The 19,781-nt window shown below is 45.6% G+C and overlaps 1 protein-coding gene across 4 annotated transcripts in view; it reads right to left on the reverse strand.

Moving 5' to 3' along the window:
- Positions 1 to 19,781, reverse strand: part of LOC124486747 (EGF-like repeat and discoidin I-like domain-containing protein 3) — an 82,360-nt gene that overhangs the window by 14,354 nt on the left and 48,225 nt on the right. For 3 of the 4 annotated variants that reach the window (XM_047048537.1, XM_047048539.1, XM_047048538.1), the window contains 4 exons: positions 14,878 to 15,059; positions 9,882 to 10,037; positions 8,565 to 8,709; positions 8,253 to 8,437 (listed from right to left, as the gene is read on the reverse strand). In XM_047048537.1, coding sequence (XP_046904493.1) covers positions 8,253 to 8,437; positions 8,565 to 8,709; positions 9,882 to 10,037; positions 14,878 to 15,059 — 668 coding nt within the window. Of the gene's footprint in view, positions 1 to 8,252; positions 8,438 to 8,564; positions 8,710 to 9,881; positions 10,038 to 14,877; positions 15,060 to 15,444; positions 15,927 to 19,781 lie in introns of those variants that run through there. The other variant, XM_047048536.1, reaches the window with a different exon arrangement.

Genomic DNA, 19,781 nt, shown 5'->3' on the forward strand with positions numbered 1-19,781 from the left:
GCATGCCGTTTACATCCAATTCCAACATGACACATACATGACACATGTGTGTTATCAGTCACTTGTGTGAAGAGTATAAAAGAAAAGTGTTGAAACAATGGCACACGCATACACAAAGAAAGAAAGAAGGACAGAAATAAAGAAAACATTTTGTTCACTGGGTATTCACCTAACCCTATAACCCCTAACCTTACCAAACCACAAGGAAGCGTTGAACTTAAATATTATTCAAGCTGGTATATCAACTGCTCCCACTTACGAAAACATTTCACAACCAAATACCTCAGATGTACTTAGGGAGACACAGAGAAACCGAATGGGTCTAGTTAACTCAAATGGGTGAAGGGCAGTGAGCAGCGGAATGGACCACGGTGCTCATATGGAATCGTTTAGCGGTATTACACGGTACAAGGCATTGATGGGCTTTGTGTTTTGTGTAGGAGAGGTGGAGTGTAGAGAGAGCTCTGATCCATGCGTGGTCTGTGGTCGTTCTCCAGATGCACAGTTCTATGGCCTGCAGTTGTTTACTGGTTTACTGGATGCTTTGATACCAAGGGCAAGAGTACTTTGCGAAGACCGACAAAGAAGCCTTTCGCTTCTGTACTGTGCCATGGCGAATTCACATGAATTCACATGCTGTTGGTGCTCAGCTATAAGGCCGGTTCAAAAACAAATTTGATTATCGCCATGTCACTGACCACGTTAGCATGCCCTCGTGTGTGTGCGCGCGCTATCCAATAGAGCGCCCGCTCAGATTCACTGACATCCATGAGGTTCAGACACATGTGAGATCCGCATGCAGGCCATCTCAACCAGAGCTGATTGGATGCGAGGCAGCTATCCATCCCAGCGTTCCCTCGCAGATCCCCCAGATTACGGCTCGCTCTGCCGGAGACTCCTGAATCAATCATTCCATGATAAAACAGATACATGCGCCTCGCGACAGCTCGGAGAGAGAGAGAGAGTGTAGGGAGAGTAAGGCAGAGAGAGAGAGAGAGAGAGAGAGTAGGGAGAGAAAGGCAGAGAGAGAGAGAGAGAGAGAGAGAGAGAGAGAGAGAGAGAGAGAGAGAGAGAGAGAGAGAGGGGGGGGGGGGGGGAGAAATAAGCAGCAGCGTGAGGGGATTGAGCAGACGCGTGCCAGAAGATAAGACGGCTCATGAGATAATGAAAGGAAAGGTGTAACATTAGCCAGGTTGAACGCACAAAAGCAGAGCTGTGCAGTTCAACGTGTGGTGGGAAGGGGGGGACACTAAAAAGCACCCGATTGAATCAGAGCGGCAGATGGATCTAGTGTCCCCACGGTAACTTTGTTTGGAAGCTAATTGAATTAGTGCACTAGCTGGGGGGAAATTGAATAAAATAGAGCAAAGTAAGGGCCATATTGGCCTGGATTAAAATGAGACTCCAATGATAATTACTTAATGAAATTTGCATCAGGCGTGTTTTTTTTCTAATTAGTTCATGTTACTTCCGAGATTGTTCCTGGACTTGAATTAACATGATCATTCAAACCAGTGTCAACTTTTTGCCGGAATATATAATTTCTTCTTTTTTTTTTACCATAGCAACCAGTCAACATGTTTTCTATATTGTATCTAAATGTTGTTATACATTGATATTCATATTATCCCTGTATGAACCAAAACATCTTGGAGGAAGCCTACATTATGCCACTCCGATTGGCAAATACGGCACACACACACACACATACACACACCCACACACACATACACACACACCAACTGTTTGTCTGTGGGCATAAAGAGTGTGACTATATTTCATTATTTGCCACCTTCATCGGATATCACAGCTGTGGCTAAATGCTTGTGTTCGTCTCTCTGATTGCATTGGAAACCACCTGTGTAACACAGTTTCTTCAATTAGTTCAGCAAGACAACTTGGCTGCAGGTGGTGTTTCTATTGATTCCCTTATGCTTCTGAAGTAATAAGACAAATAATGATAAAGCGCTGGGCAGCGCGGCGAATAAAGAAGGCATTTAAACCGATTCGAATTTTTTAAACGTTCCTGGTTTCCATGTCTGCTGGGACAAACTGCCATGATGAATAGTTTGGGGTGGATCAATACCGGACAGCAGCTGAAGCGGAGCCAATGATAGGCTTTCCCGCCTCCTACACGTGACCGCCACCAGCCTCCAGACGGCCAATGAGGGCTTGAGCCAGGGGGACGAGGCGGAGAGCTGACCCTTGAATTGAGAAAACACGTTCCAATCTCCACCACCAAGCTCTCATTCTTTCCCTTTAGAATGCCGTGATTTTTACCCTCCAAGACAATCAAAGTCCATCTCAAAGCCTTTTTTTTCACAACAGAACGCTTTCTCTCTTTTTTATTATCTCATACACAAACTTTTCTTAAGGGATGCTTTTCTGGCTTCAGGGAGCAGCCGTGTTTTATCTTTGAAGCCCATAAACATTGAAGAGGCGATGGGAGTTTCAATAGGCGGAATTAAAGTCGTTCTTCAGAGCAGAGGAAGCAATCATTGGAGTCATTCTATTGATTAAACAAATTGACTTTTTTGTCAGGGCTGCAATTTCATTAGCAAGTGGAAAAAAATCAGACTGATCATAATAGCCTTCTTGATTACTATAAAAGCACATTAACATCCACGGAGCAGGAATCAATCGGGTATTATGTTTAATTATTGGCCTTACGCACCTCCTCAACATGTGCAAACACACCATGCGGTTTGTCAATATTTAGTGGTGTGTCATGGACGATTGCCAGCTAGTTTGGCAGATTCCCTTGGATGGGTTATTTATTCTCATGGCCGTACTGTTTACACAATAACAACACTATTTGACATTGAATGCGAAACGGTAAAAGCTAAGCTATTCTCAGGGTGACCAACCGAAATCCATTCTTCTCCAAGTTTGAATTCAGTTCTATTGCCCCCATAGACGACATCCTTTTGCTCTTGGAAAACGACCTAGCCCGCCAAGGATCCAAGTGTCCCAGTCCATGATGGGTCCCATTACTCGGATGAAAGTAACCCCCGGAGGGAGGACCTGAGCTGGGATTGCCCATTGTTGTCGGGATGGCACATCCGCCACCGACGTGCGAATAAGTCACAATGCTGCACTGAGCAGTACAATATTAACAAATGGGCCAATTAAAGAGGACTCGTTCTCTCAAAGTTACCACACAGAACTTTTCTCTCCCCACTGCCTTCCCCACCCTCACCCCAATCATCTGAGCTTGTGTGTAATTATCAAGATGCCACAGATACACCACACATATTTATCACCATACGGGAGATAATTGGCTGTGAAAACCAAGGGGCCTGTGGATGACAAATGAGCGCCCGGAATAGGATTTCTTTTATAGCTCGTTTGTGACCTCAGCAGGTTGTTGAGGCCCAAAATAAACAGACACATTGTTAGACTGAAGTAGCATGACGACCAGAACTCTGTCCAGGTGGCTGAGAGTGATGAGTGGATCAGATGTGTCCTTATTACACAGAAGCAGGGTGTTTGGTTTTGCCTGTTGAGGCTCTTTTACATCCAAATTGAACCACTTCAGATGCACAGGAGTAGGCTAGGACATTTCCTACTTTACATCTAGTGCATACAAAGTGTGTTAAGCTCCAACAAATGTAAAAATAAATTACACGGGACTCATTTTAGTCAAACTGAAGCAAACTGTGTTTTGATCTACTTCAAAGGAGAGACATGAAAATGTGCCCTAGCGACCGTTCAGACTTGGCGTAAAACCGAGATTTCGTGGACCCCCCGTTGTCTTTTAACATGTCATCCTAGCACTTTCCTTCACCACCACTTCTTCTAATCAATACTTCAATGCCTCACTCCCCACATTCTGAGCAGCAAGCCCACAGCAGGGTTCGCGTGCATGGGATTTTAAGGTACTGGCCTGCAGTAGCACCAAAACAAGTTAAGGGAGGAAAACCACTCCACCACACCACTGTCTCTCCAAGAGGAACTAGAAGGGGTTTTGAATCTTTCTCGTGGAGCGAAATAATGTCCGCACAAACTCAAGAGAGAGCTTATTTCATCCCTGGCCCTCTGCCAGTGATGTGTAAGCTCATAAGGGTCTGGAAGGGTCTGGAAGGAAGGGCTTAAACCTGGTCTGAGAAGTGAGCAGTTTGTTTACTCTCCTCCAGGTGCTCACTTAGAAGAAAAAGAACTTCCATCGATCCAAAAGCTGCCGCTGTCTGTTTAACCAGGTCTGTTTACAAAGTCAAGAGGCATTTCCCAGAACAACAGTAAAATATAGGATATGGATTAGAGTTGCCGATTGTGTTCTCTGTTATAGGCCTACTCCGGTAAACTTAATGACACCAAGACTGAACCGGTGTGCAATAGGGCATGGAAATTTGAAGATTTATTCGGGTCAGGGACAGACCCATTCCGTGTAGGGCCAGCCGTGGCCTGCCATGTGAGCTGCAGTAATGCTGAGCTAATGAAGAGTGAAAAGACGCATGACAGGTTCTTCTGCACTTAACATATCACAGAGAAACATACAAATAAGAGAACCTATCTTAAGATCGAGAGTAAAAAATAGATAAAATAAAGTGTACCCTCCATTACAGACTCTGCATGAGCCACTGGCGGGAAACCCTTTCTTAATGGGATTCTTGGGACGTACAACATTAAGTTTCCAAACCCGATAAGTCCACTGGCATAACTCCACTGCACGAGCTGCGATCGATCGAGTCACACCACATTGGAGGTTTGTCGGAGTTGAGGGTTATTAACTCCACACAGTGGCGTTGATGAAGCTGCTCTTCATCATTCACAGACACAAACACTTTAAACGTGTCTCCGAAGAACGTGTTGTTTCAGTTTCCTTGTTTCTGCTTTCTCACCGCTATTGTTTAAATCCACTCACGGCCAGGGTAAACATCTCCTGGAGATGAGAAAAATGTTCTCGACGATAAAGAGCTCTCATGCTTACTCTCTTAATCAGTATATCATAACAGTGATGATGACATTTTGCTCACTGCTGGGTCTCAAGTGAAAGGATCTTTTGAAGAAAAGGGAGGGGGTAAGGGGTGAGGCGGCTTTAGGTGGATATGAGAAGAAATATAATGCCATGGGATAAAGAATAAGTGCAGAACAGAAACAAACTCCCATCACATAGCTATGTTGACTTCAAATGCTTCCAAAGCAGCTTGATTCAAAGACCCAGTCACCCTAGCTTTATTATGTCCCAGAAGCAACTCAAGGTGAAATTAGTTAATGGTGCTTCACAGTAAAAAAAATGACGGGGTCTGAATACTGACACACAGAAGCTACTGCTGAAATATGAACGCTACGATGAGACACAACTTATTGACGTCGAAGAAGTATACTGAATTCTGTTCCATCTTTGTTCATTTTCCGTCGGTCGGCAGCTTTACATAATCAGGTAAACGAAGCGCTAGAGCAGTTGGAACTTGCCAGGAGTCCCGTGCGCTCACTCTGCACTAACAGGGACATTGTGAAACTTGAAAAGCGCAGGCGCTGGCATCTTCTCTGCTATGTGGATGTTAATGTGCATAATTAACTAATCATCTTATGTCAGCTGGAACACTTGGCTCTCTTCTTGAAAACATCTTGAAAGATTCTGGTTCCTTCTCCCTGCGTGTAACGTCATCTCCCACTAGGCATGACTAGATTCAGCCAGGGCAACGACCAAAAGAGTTACAGGTGGTTATGCAAACTGAATAGTTTAAAAGGTGCGTAAAGCATAAGAATGCGATTACAGGTTTCAAATTGACCCTAGGCTTCACATCTGCCTTTGAAAAATGCAACGCCGAATAAGGAAAGAGACAAATAAATGAGCTGACACCGAAATAGATTTAATTGACTAACTGACCGTACAAAGCATCTTCAGCGCGAAACCCAAACTGGTTTTGCAGACAAAAGCGAAAAAGCAGAGGGAAACTTCAGTCAAGTCAATTAAGATTCTTAATTATGGCAACGGCTAGGAGGATGGATTTTGGAAGCAAGACAGTGAGACGGGCGAGATAGGCGAAGAAGGACGAGGGGAACATCCACGGTTTCTCTCTGGCGTGCTGTGCTGTGACTACTGTCTGTCGTCTTCCAGAATCAGAGCTGCCTTTCAGAGTTGTTCGTGGTGGGTGTGCAGAGATAAACTCTGAGGGGAATTTGAGGACAGCCCTCCGATGGCGTCCGAGAAGAACGCAGAGAATCCATGATCTGTGAAAGCTTGTCAAAGCTCTCTTTAAATGTTTCGAGGAGAGCACATCATTAGTGAAACCGAAGGCTCCAGTATAATTATCAACCTCACAATCAGACGTGATTACTTCAGCAGGAAGTTCTAGGGGTAAGCATGCATGCACATGATGGGAATTATAAGCAGTCAGTGGTACTCCGAGAATGCTCTGAATAAAAATCGAATATCGTTGAAACTTTGGGGGATTTACTGCTGCAATGAACCGATCATTTTATGAACCTCCATACGAATGGGATATAGATCAGACAGGCCCTTGACATTGAAATTGACAGTTAAATTAGATTAAGTCAATAGATTTTTACTGGACCACAGAATACAAATGGTGCATAGTTGACCGCATTGAAAACTACTCGGGAGCCAACTGTCAACAGGATCCCATGTGCTCCATGACCTCATGGTTTCACGCGACCTGCTTCAGTCGTCCGCAGGGCAGAGCGTTCTCTGATATGTTTGCACTCTGGAGTGTTTCCCCACCGCTGCACTGCAGTTGTCTTGATTAATTGGAATACTTAATTTGTCATTAGGTCTGATTAATTCCATTAATCTATCAAGTTTAAAGTCATTCTGTAATGTCACTGGGAATCAATTATTCGCCATGGCAACTGGCGCATAGAAGGGATTGAACTGTAAGTACGGGCATTTACATATGTGCACATGTACCCTGGGCGCCCACAAATGTACACATTTGCATGTAACAGAATACTTAAACAAACATCAATAACTCCTTGGGAAAACGTCTGCATTCATCAAAGAAAAGCCTAATTATTTTCTCTCTTCTTGCAGGAGATCTGATAGGTGTAGAGAAACGAGCAATGCCACAAATCTCTATTTGTCGAAGGAAAACCATCAATTTCACGGCTGTTTCCCTGGCCCCCGTCTCCTCCTCTCAGCGCAGCGTGTACGATGAGACCAAAAGTTTCCTCTATCCACAACAATCAATTCTAGCCATGTTCCACGGCTCGGCTGGCCCGTCCTAAATATCCGTCTTATCCAGAGCACAGCTAGCTCCGTCCTTAAAAGGCTTTCAACTGTGATAAGAAACATGTCTGACTCTAGGGCTGAGCTAATCGAATTAGGTCTAGACAAACAGTCGCGACGTGGCCAGCAGTACATGTGTCATGGCAAACGCACAGTCGGAGGGGAGGGGCATGGAGACAGGGTGGTCCTCCCCCTCTATGAGTTCATCCGATGATATATGTCCCTTCCCACTGCTTCAGAAAAATACATTGTTGCTTACTGCTGCCTGTAGTACGAGTCATATTTTGTAAAACATAAAAAGAATAAAATAAAAATAAGATTCAACAAACTGGTCCCCCTGGAAAAGCCATAACTCAAAATGTTGGATCCATTGTGGTCTATTGGGATTGTGTTGTATAACTCTTGCCCTTGAACGCTCAACTCATAAAGTAAAATATGAACACCTTTGTAAACAAAAATTGAACATTTTGGAGGGGAATCCAATTATCCACATCTGGCTTTGCCATGAGTGATAACTAAACATTTGTGGTGTCGTTGACAGTTGGGATTGTCATTCTTTCCAGGAACTTTCTATTTTTTCTCCCTTTAGGACTCACCTCTTACTGCTTCAAGGACAAGAAAGCACACAGTGTTACTGAACATGGTCTTCCAACTTCAACCCCTGGGGTGGCTTGAAGTTTGTGTAACGAACACGAAGGGTTGATGCATGCTATGGGCCGACAGCTCTAGGCTGCGGCCAACAATAACAGGAATGGTTTCAGCACCACGGGCTAAATAGATGAGTGGTGAGCGTTGCTTTTTGAAACGGCCATGTCAGTATCGCGAGGGGTTTCTACTCGCCTGACAAGAGTTATGGACTTAAAGTGGATGTGAACTACTCAACCTATCGAACTAAGTGGGCCAGACACTACATGGCCATATAACCCTCTGATTTACCGTATCTCATAAAGTATATGAAGTGAGCCAGCCACACTACACAAGTAGCAGGGGGATAGATAGGTACCCAAAGGCTGTCCCCACTTTCTGTCTGAGGAGGAGAGAGGTGAAGGGAAGCTCCTACCTGAAGCCACTGAGACTGGTCGCTGTGTCCAGACGTCCAGGCGTTGACCTTGCCCTGTTTGTCCAGCCTAGCCTTGCCAGGCTCCCAGGTGAACATGTCCATGTTGAGCGTTCTGAAGATGCTGGACGCCGTGATCTGATAGTCTTGGATGTGACCCGACTTCATCCCCATGGGCTCGGAGCAACCTGGAGACAGACACAAACAGCGCAACGCACCCCGTCTACAAAACCGATAACGCTCAGCCCCGGGATCGCTCAGGTTTGGAGCGGCCCAGGGGGTTTCTGCCGCTGTGGGGTTGTGTAAACTAGTCACCTGTGAGTTCACAGCCCAGTAGCTCCATGCGCAGGGTGCAGTGTCGTCTACAGACCTGGGGGTAGATGCGCACGTATTGCCCCTCGATGGGAGGGGTGAAGGAGTTGGCGGAGGGGGCGTTGTTGTCCACGTTTCCACGGAAAATCTGGAGGAGGACAGGGAGATGTGAGCAGGAGTACTCAAGTGGAGGCGGAGTGGATCTCCTCTCTTATCTCGTCTCCAGGGTCTACTTTGCATTCAACAAATTGCTGCCATTCAAGGTCAACGAGCTCGAGTTTCTAGGAAAATAGGCGATTTTTGCGCACCATTTCAGCTCGTCATTTATCAGCAGACGGGTGTGTTTTGAATTAGCAGCGCAATTACGTCGTCGTACCTTCTCGAGTGTTTTAGTATGCCTCAATAAACCACAATAATCTTTGACTGGGCCTTCTGATGTAACAGGGAGAGTCTGTTTTAGTGTGTGCAGTTTTTCTGTGTGTGTTTCAGTATACCGTATTTCTCTATAAGTACACAGAATCCGTATAATTTTTCCACATATATATAAACCTAAACTCACCCAGAGAAAACTCCTACCAACTCCATAGCCATAAAACACACACACACACTGTGGGTGAGTTGAGGTCTGCAGTGCACAGCAGCATACGAACAGGGTGGTCCCAGCGGGTCAGAGCATCACTAAATCTGCACAGAACAACCTAACTCTCCCTGGCCAACACACTCTCACAGTCAGACATTCTCCGAGAACACGCCGAAACTAACCAAGAACAGCCGTAAACACATACAAAGTGTGTGGTTCTCTGTTTTGCAAGCCCCATTAATTTGTTCGGATTCTTTCCAGACAAAACGAAAAGAAAAGTTGCAAAAAAGTGGCAAAAAAATAGAGCCTGAAGAAATAACAAAAGGGAGCACTTGCGGGCTAAACGGTTCTAACTTAATCAGAACATACATTTGGCCAGGGGTCTGGGGTCTGGGGTCAAAGGAGGGAGGTTCGAGGACATGTAGAGTTCCATCCAAAATGATGGAATGCCAGGACGACTATTTGGTGGCTCGTATCCCCAAATAGTATAACAAATTCAATCTAAAAGTCGTAAAATTGGAGGGGGGTAAGAGGCAGGAAGATGAGCATGGTGTGAACTGCCTAATTAAAAAGCCATCTCATCATGTCCTCGACTGTGCCCTTGACTTGGTGTGCGGTCTCCGGTGCCTGCGTGCGTGTGTATGTGTTTTTCTTTGTGTGTGTGTGAGAGAGATGGAGATAACCCCCCCCCCCCCAAATAAAAAAATAAAAAACCCTGTGTGTGTCTATGTGCTTCTCACCATGTCTTCATCCGTGCCCTTGACTTTATACGTCCTCCAGGCCTTGCCATCATCGCTGGAGGCCACTTTGTAAGACTTGACGTACTCCGCGCTGCCGATGCGCTTTGCACCCTGGGTAATTAAACCTGTGACCCGCATTCTCCTCTGTAGGTTAATCTGTGGGAGAGAAAGAAAGAAAAACAGAGCATACAATATGAGCCTCACCAGAGACGAGGCCAGTGTCGAAGTCCGTGCGAGTGTTGCGCTGTAACGAGACTCAGCGCACCCTGTCAATTTGTAAGATCAGGGTCATTCATCTCATTCAGAAAAGCCTGCGAGGGAACGGCACATTAATCCATCCTCACGCACGAGATCCAGTCTGTCAACCACATGTGGCCTGTCGATGTCCTGCCGTACTCTAACTGAAGGCTTTAACGGCACACGGACCCAGGCTTGAACATGCAGACTGTAGCCGAAGCAAGAGTCCCCAGCCGAGGCGTAGACGAACGTGCGAGAGTGTGTGCGTATTCAGCCATTACGTTTAATTGCTCCGTCGTGATGAGAGATCACTTACAGCACTCGGGATAGAGAGAAGCGCGTTGTGAGCATGGAGTTATGCCGTGCACGGAGAAGCACACACACAGGCACACACACCCACGAGCACAGCACACACACACATAAAGAGTGATCATCAAATAGGGGGATTATGCAAACATAAACAAATACTCCCCTTGTTCTTGCTCTGAGAACAATCTTAAACTGGCAAACATACATTTACGCACTTGAAGACCTGCGATAGACTGGATAGAAATCACACAGCTCTCATTCCTCCCTCGTTCCTCAATTCCCAAATGACACCAGCGACGGTGCACTTCTCACTAATTAGGCTCGCGACAGCTAAAAGGGCCACTCATCAGGTAATTGCCGTGATCCTTCTCGGCGTTAATGACCACTCACGCGCTCACAAACCCGAGTCCCTTCAGCTGATAGTGATGCATCCATGCTGCCATATGTGTGTGTGTGTGCGCGCGCAGGGCCCTGCTTGGAACATCTGCAGCGGACCTGCTTACAGCCGTTTGTCAGCTTTGCAGGAAATTGATTCAGTAAGAGAGGCTGACATGAAAACGCCCGTGATTCCCTCGGTCGTACATCAATTCGACACGCCGTCAAATGTGGATCATTTTACCAATCATGATCTCAATCCCTTCCTGGCAAGCATCGAAGAGAAGCTGTACACTGTGTGAGATGCGAAGCTTATCCAGGGGGAAATCGCTGCAATGTTGATGTCTCAAATTGGATGGTCAAGTCTTCCTTCAAGAATCTGGTTATGGTTTGAGCAATGCAGAAACTGTGCTCTAAAAATCAGCCTTTTAGTGTGTAACAGGCATGGCAAGGGACCAGCCCTTGGGATTGCATACAGATTCCAACCCAGTCTTACAACCAGACTTAAAATTCCCAGGTCAAACGTGTGCTTCAGACATTTCGGTCTGCTGGGGCTGGGCCAGGGAAGAGGGTTTGAGCCTTCAGAGGGACTGAAATAAACACACCAACCGCTTTTCCAGCCCAGAGACTCCTCCTGTGTAATCTAGTGACTCAAGTAACTATGCTGACAGGGAGAAGACAGGCTATGATCATAGGCTCATTTCTGCCGTTCCAGCCAACTGCTGGTCCTCACCCCCCGCCCCTCCCCCCAGCCATCCCCCCCTCACTGCATCCTGTAATCACACTGACTTTAATACAGTAATTGTTTGAAAATTGTCAATTAGTTAAGGTAATGGTCTCCTCGACAAGCGTTTCTTTTATTTCCCCGCGGTCTTTTCAAACAGTAGGGGAGGGTGACGAAGCCTAAAGAAAGTCGGGAGTGCTTTTAAGCCCCTAATGTGGCAGAAGTGTCGAGTCGAGCTGATCCTTTTCGACTTTACGCTGACACTGTGCCACTCAAGTTGTCCTGAGGGCATTCTCCCAGTCTGTAAAAACGCCCCTCCGTGCTTCGCAAGGCGCAAGACGGAAGTGGCTGTCTGGGCTGTTCCTTGGTCACATTTAGAACGCTAACTTTCCAAGGCGAAAGAGTCACTAGTCCCCAGGATCCATGTGAAGGTTGGGACACATCGACTGGTTGACTGTGAGCGTTTGCGTACGTTGCTGGATTTCAAATTTACACAGATAGCTGTGGCTATCTGAAGGGCTTAAGGTGGTTGGCAGAATTTGGCCTCTAAATGGATTAATGTCTACAAAGTTGGTGTCATCATGTATAATTTAACTCGATTAAAGACTCTTTTTATAACAAATTGTGTGATAACTTGGCTTGCTGATAGTTCCCAAATGTTCTTTTCTGTTGCTTATAGGTGATAAGTTACTGGTCCCATCAAATCTGAATTTCCCTTTACAGTAGAGTCACTTTAGAGTCTCAACCTTGATATATTTATCCTAGAGTAGTCCCACTGCCTAATTCAAGTGGTTGTAAGGCTTCATCTTAACTTCATGATGATGTATGTTGATTCGACTATTGCATCATCTATTTTTTAGACAATTTTAGTTGCAAACTCAATCTTCGCAAAGAAAGAAAAGCCCGGATTGCATCACCATGAATCATAATGTCTGTAGCGCTAAAGGCAACATGGAGCCATCTTGTGTAAGCCCTGGTGTAATGGAAGAAAGACATGAGCCAGTCTAAGCACCCAAAACACTTTGACTCAAAAGGTATTTCGATGTCTCTCAGTACCAAACAGGAGACCATAATTGCTGAGGATGACTAGAACTAAGACCGTAATCCGGCCTGTGTCCTTGTAATGATAATAAAGAAAGAAATACATTTACTTCTTAGGCCTATTTTTCACTCTCAACCCGTTCATTTTTGTCAAAAAATGTGCCTGTTGCCACCTTCATAGCCTGGAGCACAGGTCATTTTCAGTGCATACAGCAGTAAGGTGAGTGACAAGTCTACTCACTATTCCTGTCGTTCAGCTGTGAGGGAGAAATAATACTTGAAGTAGGTCACCCCAGAGCTGCAAGACTCAGACTATACATGCTAAAGACAGGCGTAGTCAAATTACAATGATGTTAGGGAAAGTATAACGGGCCATTTGGAAAGACTTCCAGTCAGGATGCAGAGAGGATATTATAACTGTGACATGTGCCAGTAATGTGAAATGAGGAATGCCTGTTAAAGACCGTGACAGCTCGTAAAGTAGTGAGAAAAGGTCTTTTGAAACCATTTTCTTCTCCATCCAGGCAGTAATGTCTCTTTGTGAGAACCTGCCTCATGAAATCATTCGAGATTTCCGAGAAGAGCTGTCGCAGTCGCCGTGAAGTGATTAATAACACCAGAACAGTCCATAGTCTAGATAATTATGTATACCCCCTTTAGCATTCACAAAGGCTTTTGTTTGTTTCAGCCAAAGCATCACACTGTCACTATTCATCCCAAACCACAAGAGATATTGCCAATGCTGGACCTACACAAACAGAGCATATTTCCCTGGAGCTGCACACAGCAATTTCTTGCCCGTAGTGCCTGGGTCTGACGCCTATACACACCAAAAAGTATGAGTACCTTTTCTGTCTTCTGTCTCTTTTCTACACCACCAGCCCTCCCCCCCCGCCCCCACGGTCTTTCTCTCTCTTACATCCTCATTCACATACTGTACACACACAGACCTAAATTCAGGCCCACACTTGGACCCTCCCCCCCCCAGTCAAAAGCGAGGAGAGAACTAGACACCTCTCTATATACTCTCACATCCCAATTACCCAGCAGCCCCTCTCCAGAAACGTTCCCGGCATTCCCCTCCGCCTTCCCGCGTGGCGTCATTAAAGCCAAACAAACCGCCTGAATGTTTCATGCTCTTTGCAGGGGCTCCTTCTTCTGGCTCTCTGGCGTTCCCTTCGCCTTTCCTTCCAAACACATGTACCTCCCTCGATCTGTCTTCTCTCGCTCTGTCTCGCTCCTCAGTTGATGGATTTGGATCCTATACTCCCAGTCTTTCGCTCTCTCACTTTGACATTCATACAGTAATTTATTTCATTCATCTCTCTCGCTCTCCCGCTCTCCCTCCCTCTCTCTCTCTCTCTTTCTCCCTATCTCTCTCTCTCTCTCTCTCTCTCTCCCTCTCCCTATCTATCTGACTGTCTAGTCCTGCGGCTAGTGAATGCACCTGACAGTGTTTATAAAAAAGGTTAACTTGTTAAAGCTAACCTTAAAGAAAACAGTGTTTTCCTGTATACTGTAGCAATTTACAATACAGTTTACTATACTGTGCGCCGTACTCGATTTCATCTCCCCCTCCCCAGGGTCGTTTTATGGGCTTGTCACCGTCTCCCTGGGAGATTTACACAGGCGTTTTGAGCCTAAGGGATACTGCACGGTTGCAAACTGTTTCTATTTGTTGCAAAATTCCGTTTTAGTGCTTCCCTTTGACAGGACACATGAACACAATAAGTCAAACCCATCTGTGCCACCCAGAGACAAGTTCGGTTTTCATTGCAGAAACGAAGCATCAACACGATTCAACGGACAGATTCAAACACATTGCACACACATGAAAGTCATGCTGCAAAGCAATCAGAGTCATTCAAAATGTGTCGTGATTTAGCTGACACTTGAATCCAAAGCAACAGACAGAACGGTTAGGACTAGGTAACCTCTTGATAACCACTGAGCTAAACCTAATGTATCCTCCTTACAGTAATATTTCCCACATGCAAAGCAAGGTATGGAACAAGTCACGTATGGACTAACTTCATTTCGTAGATACAGCAAGCATGAACAGTAAGCAGAATTGCATGTATACATTAAATAAAGGAAACCTAAATATTGTGTTCAAGCATGTATTTCACATTGTAGCTCAAAGTGTGTGGGTGATTCAAACATTGCAGATCCAGCATGGTGATTCAGATTCTCAGATACATTTTTATTGTGTTTTTCTTTTTTTTTTGGCGGGGGGTGCAACATTGAACTGTGTCTAATAACAGGACAGAACAGGTTTCCACTGGTTTGTGGCTAAGTACGTGGTCTTACCTGAATCCAGGGCCATCTGTCGTTCTCGGCAGCGGTCCAGGCATTGACCAGACCCTTCTTGTTGAGCCGGGCAAAGTAGGGATACCACTTTTGCAGGCCAAACAGAGCACGATGGGTGGAGGAAGCCGTAATCTGTTGGTTGGAGATGATCCCCCCCTCCATTCCGAGTGGGCCCGAACACTCTGAAGAGAGAGGGGTAGAGAGAGATAGAGAAAGATAGCGAGATAAATCAAGAGAGAGAGAGAGAGAGAGGACGTGACAGAGAGAGAGAGAGAGAGAGAGAGAGAGAGAGAGAGAGAGAGAGAGGGGGGGGAGAGAGACAGAGACAGAGACAGAGACAGAGAGTGAGAGAGAGAGAGAGAGAGAGAGAGAGAGAGAGAGAGAGAGAGAGAGAGAGAGAGAGAGAGAGAGAGAGAGAGAGAGAGAAGAGACAGGTGAGAGGAGGAAAGAAGGGGGAGGGCAAGACAGAGTGAGAACAGAGAGTGAGACGTGAGTGGCGTTTTGATCAATGATGAATCACAACATATCAACGGGAAAAAAAGCCTTCAGCTAGACACGGAAAGGTACCGAACGGGCAGCATTCTCTCTTGAGGGGAATGATTTCATGTCCCTCGTCATCTACCATGCTGGTCTCGACCGTTCCGCCCTCACAGAAACTGTCCTCATGTGCTTCGGGTTCTGGGATTCGATCTCTGATTGTGTCCCCCTCCGAGACATCAGGAAGGGTCTCGCTTGTGGACGCCGTGTCTTGGCCTTCACTGACGGATACGCTGTTTCTGTTGCCTGCGTCCCCGAGAAAGAGGTCACCTCGACTCGTATCCATCAAACCCTTCTCGTTACCCTCATTCGACTTTAGGACGTCCTCGATGCTTCCGCCTTGCCAAATCAGCCCACGTTCGACACAGGTCCCAGTCAGGGGATTCTTCTGGGGGGGCTTCACCCTGCCTGGGTTCAGGGGGCCTGTGGGCCTTTTGTCCAGGTCCTCCACCAGGAAGAGGGCCCTGATACTGGCTCCCAGGGAACTATGACTGTTCTGTCTTGACAGCATTATCACCATAGTCAACACTCTGCAGCCGGTTTAAATACCGTATAACCCAGAGCGTTAAAGTGGAGAGGCATGACACCGAAATGCGGCTAATGACATAACTCAAAGTGTTGGAATCCTTCAGATTAACCGAACAGCTGTTAACTGTGTGTCCTTTTATTATAATTTTTTTGCTTCCGAGAAATTCTATGAAACATCTTCAGGGGAAACAGGGACTCCTACAGAGATGAATACATGGAGCAGAATCTCTGCCAAGAAATGTTTCACAAACAAAGGTTTCTTGTTGTGAACTTGAGGGTATTTCTCTGCTATAGTGTTATTTGTGTACTTCTTCAATGGTGAAGCTCATTAGCAGAACAAAGTTACCTAGCTGGGCCCATGACAGAACGCCTTGAGAAAGTCCCGGAAAATGAACTGACGGTGATTAATTACAGTAGAAATCAAAGACGAGTCTATAGGTACACACTGTGTATTGGTTGACTATAAAATGCCATGTTTTTCTGTAAAATACAGAATAGTGATACTGAATGCCTTCACGTAAACCTGGGAGTTTTCAAGAGAAAACATATACAGCACTCATCCACACTTTAACAAGAACATGGAATGGCACTCGACTGGCAGGTGTTTCAGAAGCACTCCACCAGTGGAGAACGGTAATTTCGATTGCCTGCCAATGTGAAACAACATCTGGCTCGCTCTCAGAGCACACACGCATCGTTTTGTTAGATTCCCTCTCAGGCTGGATTCAATTAGGGCGATATGCGATATGCATGAGGACCGAGTGATTTAACCATGGAACCAAAGTAACCTGTGGTAGCACTTTGATGGGGGGTGATTAAAAGCAATATGGCTATGGAGGAACATTACTGTTCATCAACTGAATCCATCACGGAACATTCTCTTATACCTACAGACAACTGGACCTCACAACCTGTTTAATCGAGGAAAAGGGAAGGACATTCACATTCCGCAATTTCACTATGAATCTCAAACTTTGCAAGACAGGAAACAGGAGCTGACCAATCAACAGTGAATAAACCTCCGGTTCATGCCAACATTCTTGCATGCCAGGTGAAGGGGCGTTCCAGTGTATGTACTGCTCGCCACTGCAACATTCCTATCCCCCTGCCGTTGGTGCATCCTACACGACTCTGGGTTTAATGCAGTTAGAGTGTTTTGCTCAGTGGTGCATTAACAGGTTGCTATGACACTGCAGGGCGGAGTGCCTTTTAGGTCTGCTTCAATAGCATCCTCACAGCGAGGCAAGTCTGGTAAATATTAGGGGAGTGCTGCCACGCTGTGCAACAACGCTTTGGGAGCAGTCATAGCACGCACGCACACGCCCTATCTCTCTCTTGCTCTCTCTCTCTCTCTCTCTCTCTCTCTCTCTCTCTCTCTCTCTCTCTCTCTCTCTCTCTCTCTCTCTCTCTCTCTCCCTCTCCCTCTCCCTCTCCCTCTCCCTCTCCCTCTCCCTCTCCCTCTCCCTCTCCCTCTCCCTCTCCCTCTCCCTCTGAGATTGACAAACGCAATGTGAGTCAAATCAAGTTACTGCTTTACAGTATGTACCGAAAACATGCCCAAACACATAAAGCACCATGCTGTCTTATCTATGGACAACATTTTGATTGGTGGACTTGGCTATAATGACAGTGTTGGGAAATCTTGTTTTATCATCTGTAACAACAGATGAATTGTATATGATTTATGTTTTTGAATTCTCAAATGGTCTAGAAAAACAATCACTGTGGACACACCTAGGCCACACTTATACACATATTTCAGATGCTTTGTCTGGAATGTTGTTCAAACTTCGGTCATTTTGATAGACAGGTTCAAATGCATCCACCCTATTACAGCCGGAGGCATTGTGTTCCCTTGCCAAAAGGAAGTGTCAGGAAGCGCTGGCCTGCAGGAATGCCTGCAGCTATGGTCATCAATAATCGGAAATGCAACCTTCACCCTCTTAGCAAAACTCCCCTGGGAGCACTGCTACCCAAGTTAGCCACGACAACAAAGAGATCACACCCACCTCATGGTAACCCTTAAAGACAGAGAAACAAGGAGAGACAAGGAGAGACAGGGAAAGTGACCCTAGAAAAATATGACAGACTAAGTCAAGTCCTAGAGCGAGGGTCCTGAGAGGGCGGAGTGAAATGAGACATGAGAGTGGACAATGTTCGCTAGTGGGTTTGTCTGAGCGTATACAGTGGCCAACCGGTTTTCATTGAGTCACATGGTCACCTTGTTTACAAAGGTGTGTAAACAATGTGATTTTCTTTTTTTTTATGTGTGCACCCAGCCGTGTAAGGTCAATAATGGCAAAGAAAAGCCATTTCACAATGGCTTTGTTTTCTATACAAACCTTTCTGGAACATGCGATCAGTAAATCTGATCAAATGTTTTTTGGTGGGGGGGGGTTTTCAGTCAGCAAATCGCTCTGTGGAGGCAACCCATCTTATCAGAGATTAGTGTTAAAGTGATGGCTAAGAAATTCCCATACGCCATTGTGTTGAGATATAATCCTAGTTCCATTTGCAGGTTGACAATCTGGGGGTAAATCCCCCCTGCCACCTTCCAAAGCCATGAATACTAATGTTTACATAGGCTGACACCCCTACACGCCAGGCGCCATCTCCATCTTGTTATATGGCTGCAGGGTATAGAACACAATTCTGTTTTCGTTCATCCTTTCATCCCTCAATCAAACGACAAAATCAAAGAAAAACACATCACAGGATAAACTTATGGCACCTTTATTCAGGACGAGTTTCCAGAGGGATTTTTTTTCTTTCTTTCTTGTACTGTGTTTGTGATTCAGAGTTCAATAACATCAGAATATAATACATCTTTGTTTCAGATTTTTTTCTCCCTCCTGTCCATTGCCACCTCTTGTATTGACTATTTTAATCCTCTCTACAAAAGAATCTATCTTCTAAGGAATATTTATTTCATTGTTTTTATTTTTTCTGACACATCCTGTTCTTATTTCCCCTTCAATGTATGACTCAAAGCAGTAGGTTTGCTTGAATTCCACTAGTAATAATTCACAGCTATTGTGATCACTGCATAGTTGTAGCATTTACATGTAATGCATAAACAAAAGCAATGTCTAATCTATCGATTTCACAGTTCTCACTTTCTCACTAACATTATGTTACAGAGAAACTGACATTTTGCTTCAATTTCAGCACATTTGTAATACTAAAGTAAGAGCTGGTTAGTAGCTTTATAACAATTTGCAAACAATTCCATGCAGGGACGTTCTGAGCTAATATTATGACTTGACAAATAAGTCCATATACAAGACGTGTATTTTAAACGTGTTTTTGATGGTCGGTGTCGAGGATGAAAAGGAAAGTTCATCCTCAGTGTGGCTGCTGACGCTGGCAGCCAAAGTGTTTTTTTTTTTACCCAATCAAAACACAAAAGTTATTGTGTAAGCGTAGGAAAACTGCCCCCTGGCCAAGCAACAGCAGTCCTAAAGATGCAGTAATGAAGCGACCACTCACCTGGTAGCCAAGAAAGGCCACCTCTAACGAGCTGTCGGAGGCCCTTCCGTCACGCCAGCTGTGCCTGGCCGCCCCCCTGGGCCTCACCCTGATGCCCCCTGTGCATATATCCCCCCCACCCCCTCGCCCCATCTCCTCTTCCAGCCTCCCACTCCAGCCTGCCCCTCCGACAGCACGCATCACTAATGCCACTGCGTGACAGCTGAATCCATCTCCAGTAAGCCCTACCTGCAGCCTGAACAAATGAGAGCCGCGCTGGAATTAGCGCCGCCACGCCAATACTGATGAGTGCACACATATATGTGGGAAGTGTCGAGCCGGCCAAGAGAAGACACACACTAACGTCTGTA

Source organism: Hypomesus transpacificus, chromosome 24 (assembly GCF_021917145.1).
Source record: "Hypomesus transpacificus isolate Combined female chromosome 24, fHypTra1, whole genome shotgun sequence".
Taxonomy (NCBI): domain Eukaryota; kingdom Metazoa; phylum Chordata; class Actinopteri; order Osmeriformes; family Osmeridae; genus Hypomesus; species Hypomesus transpacificus.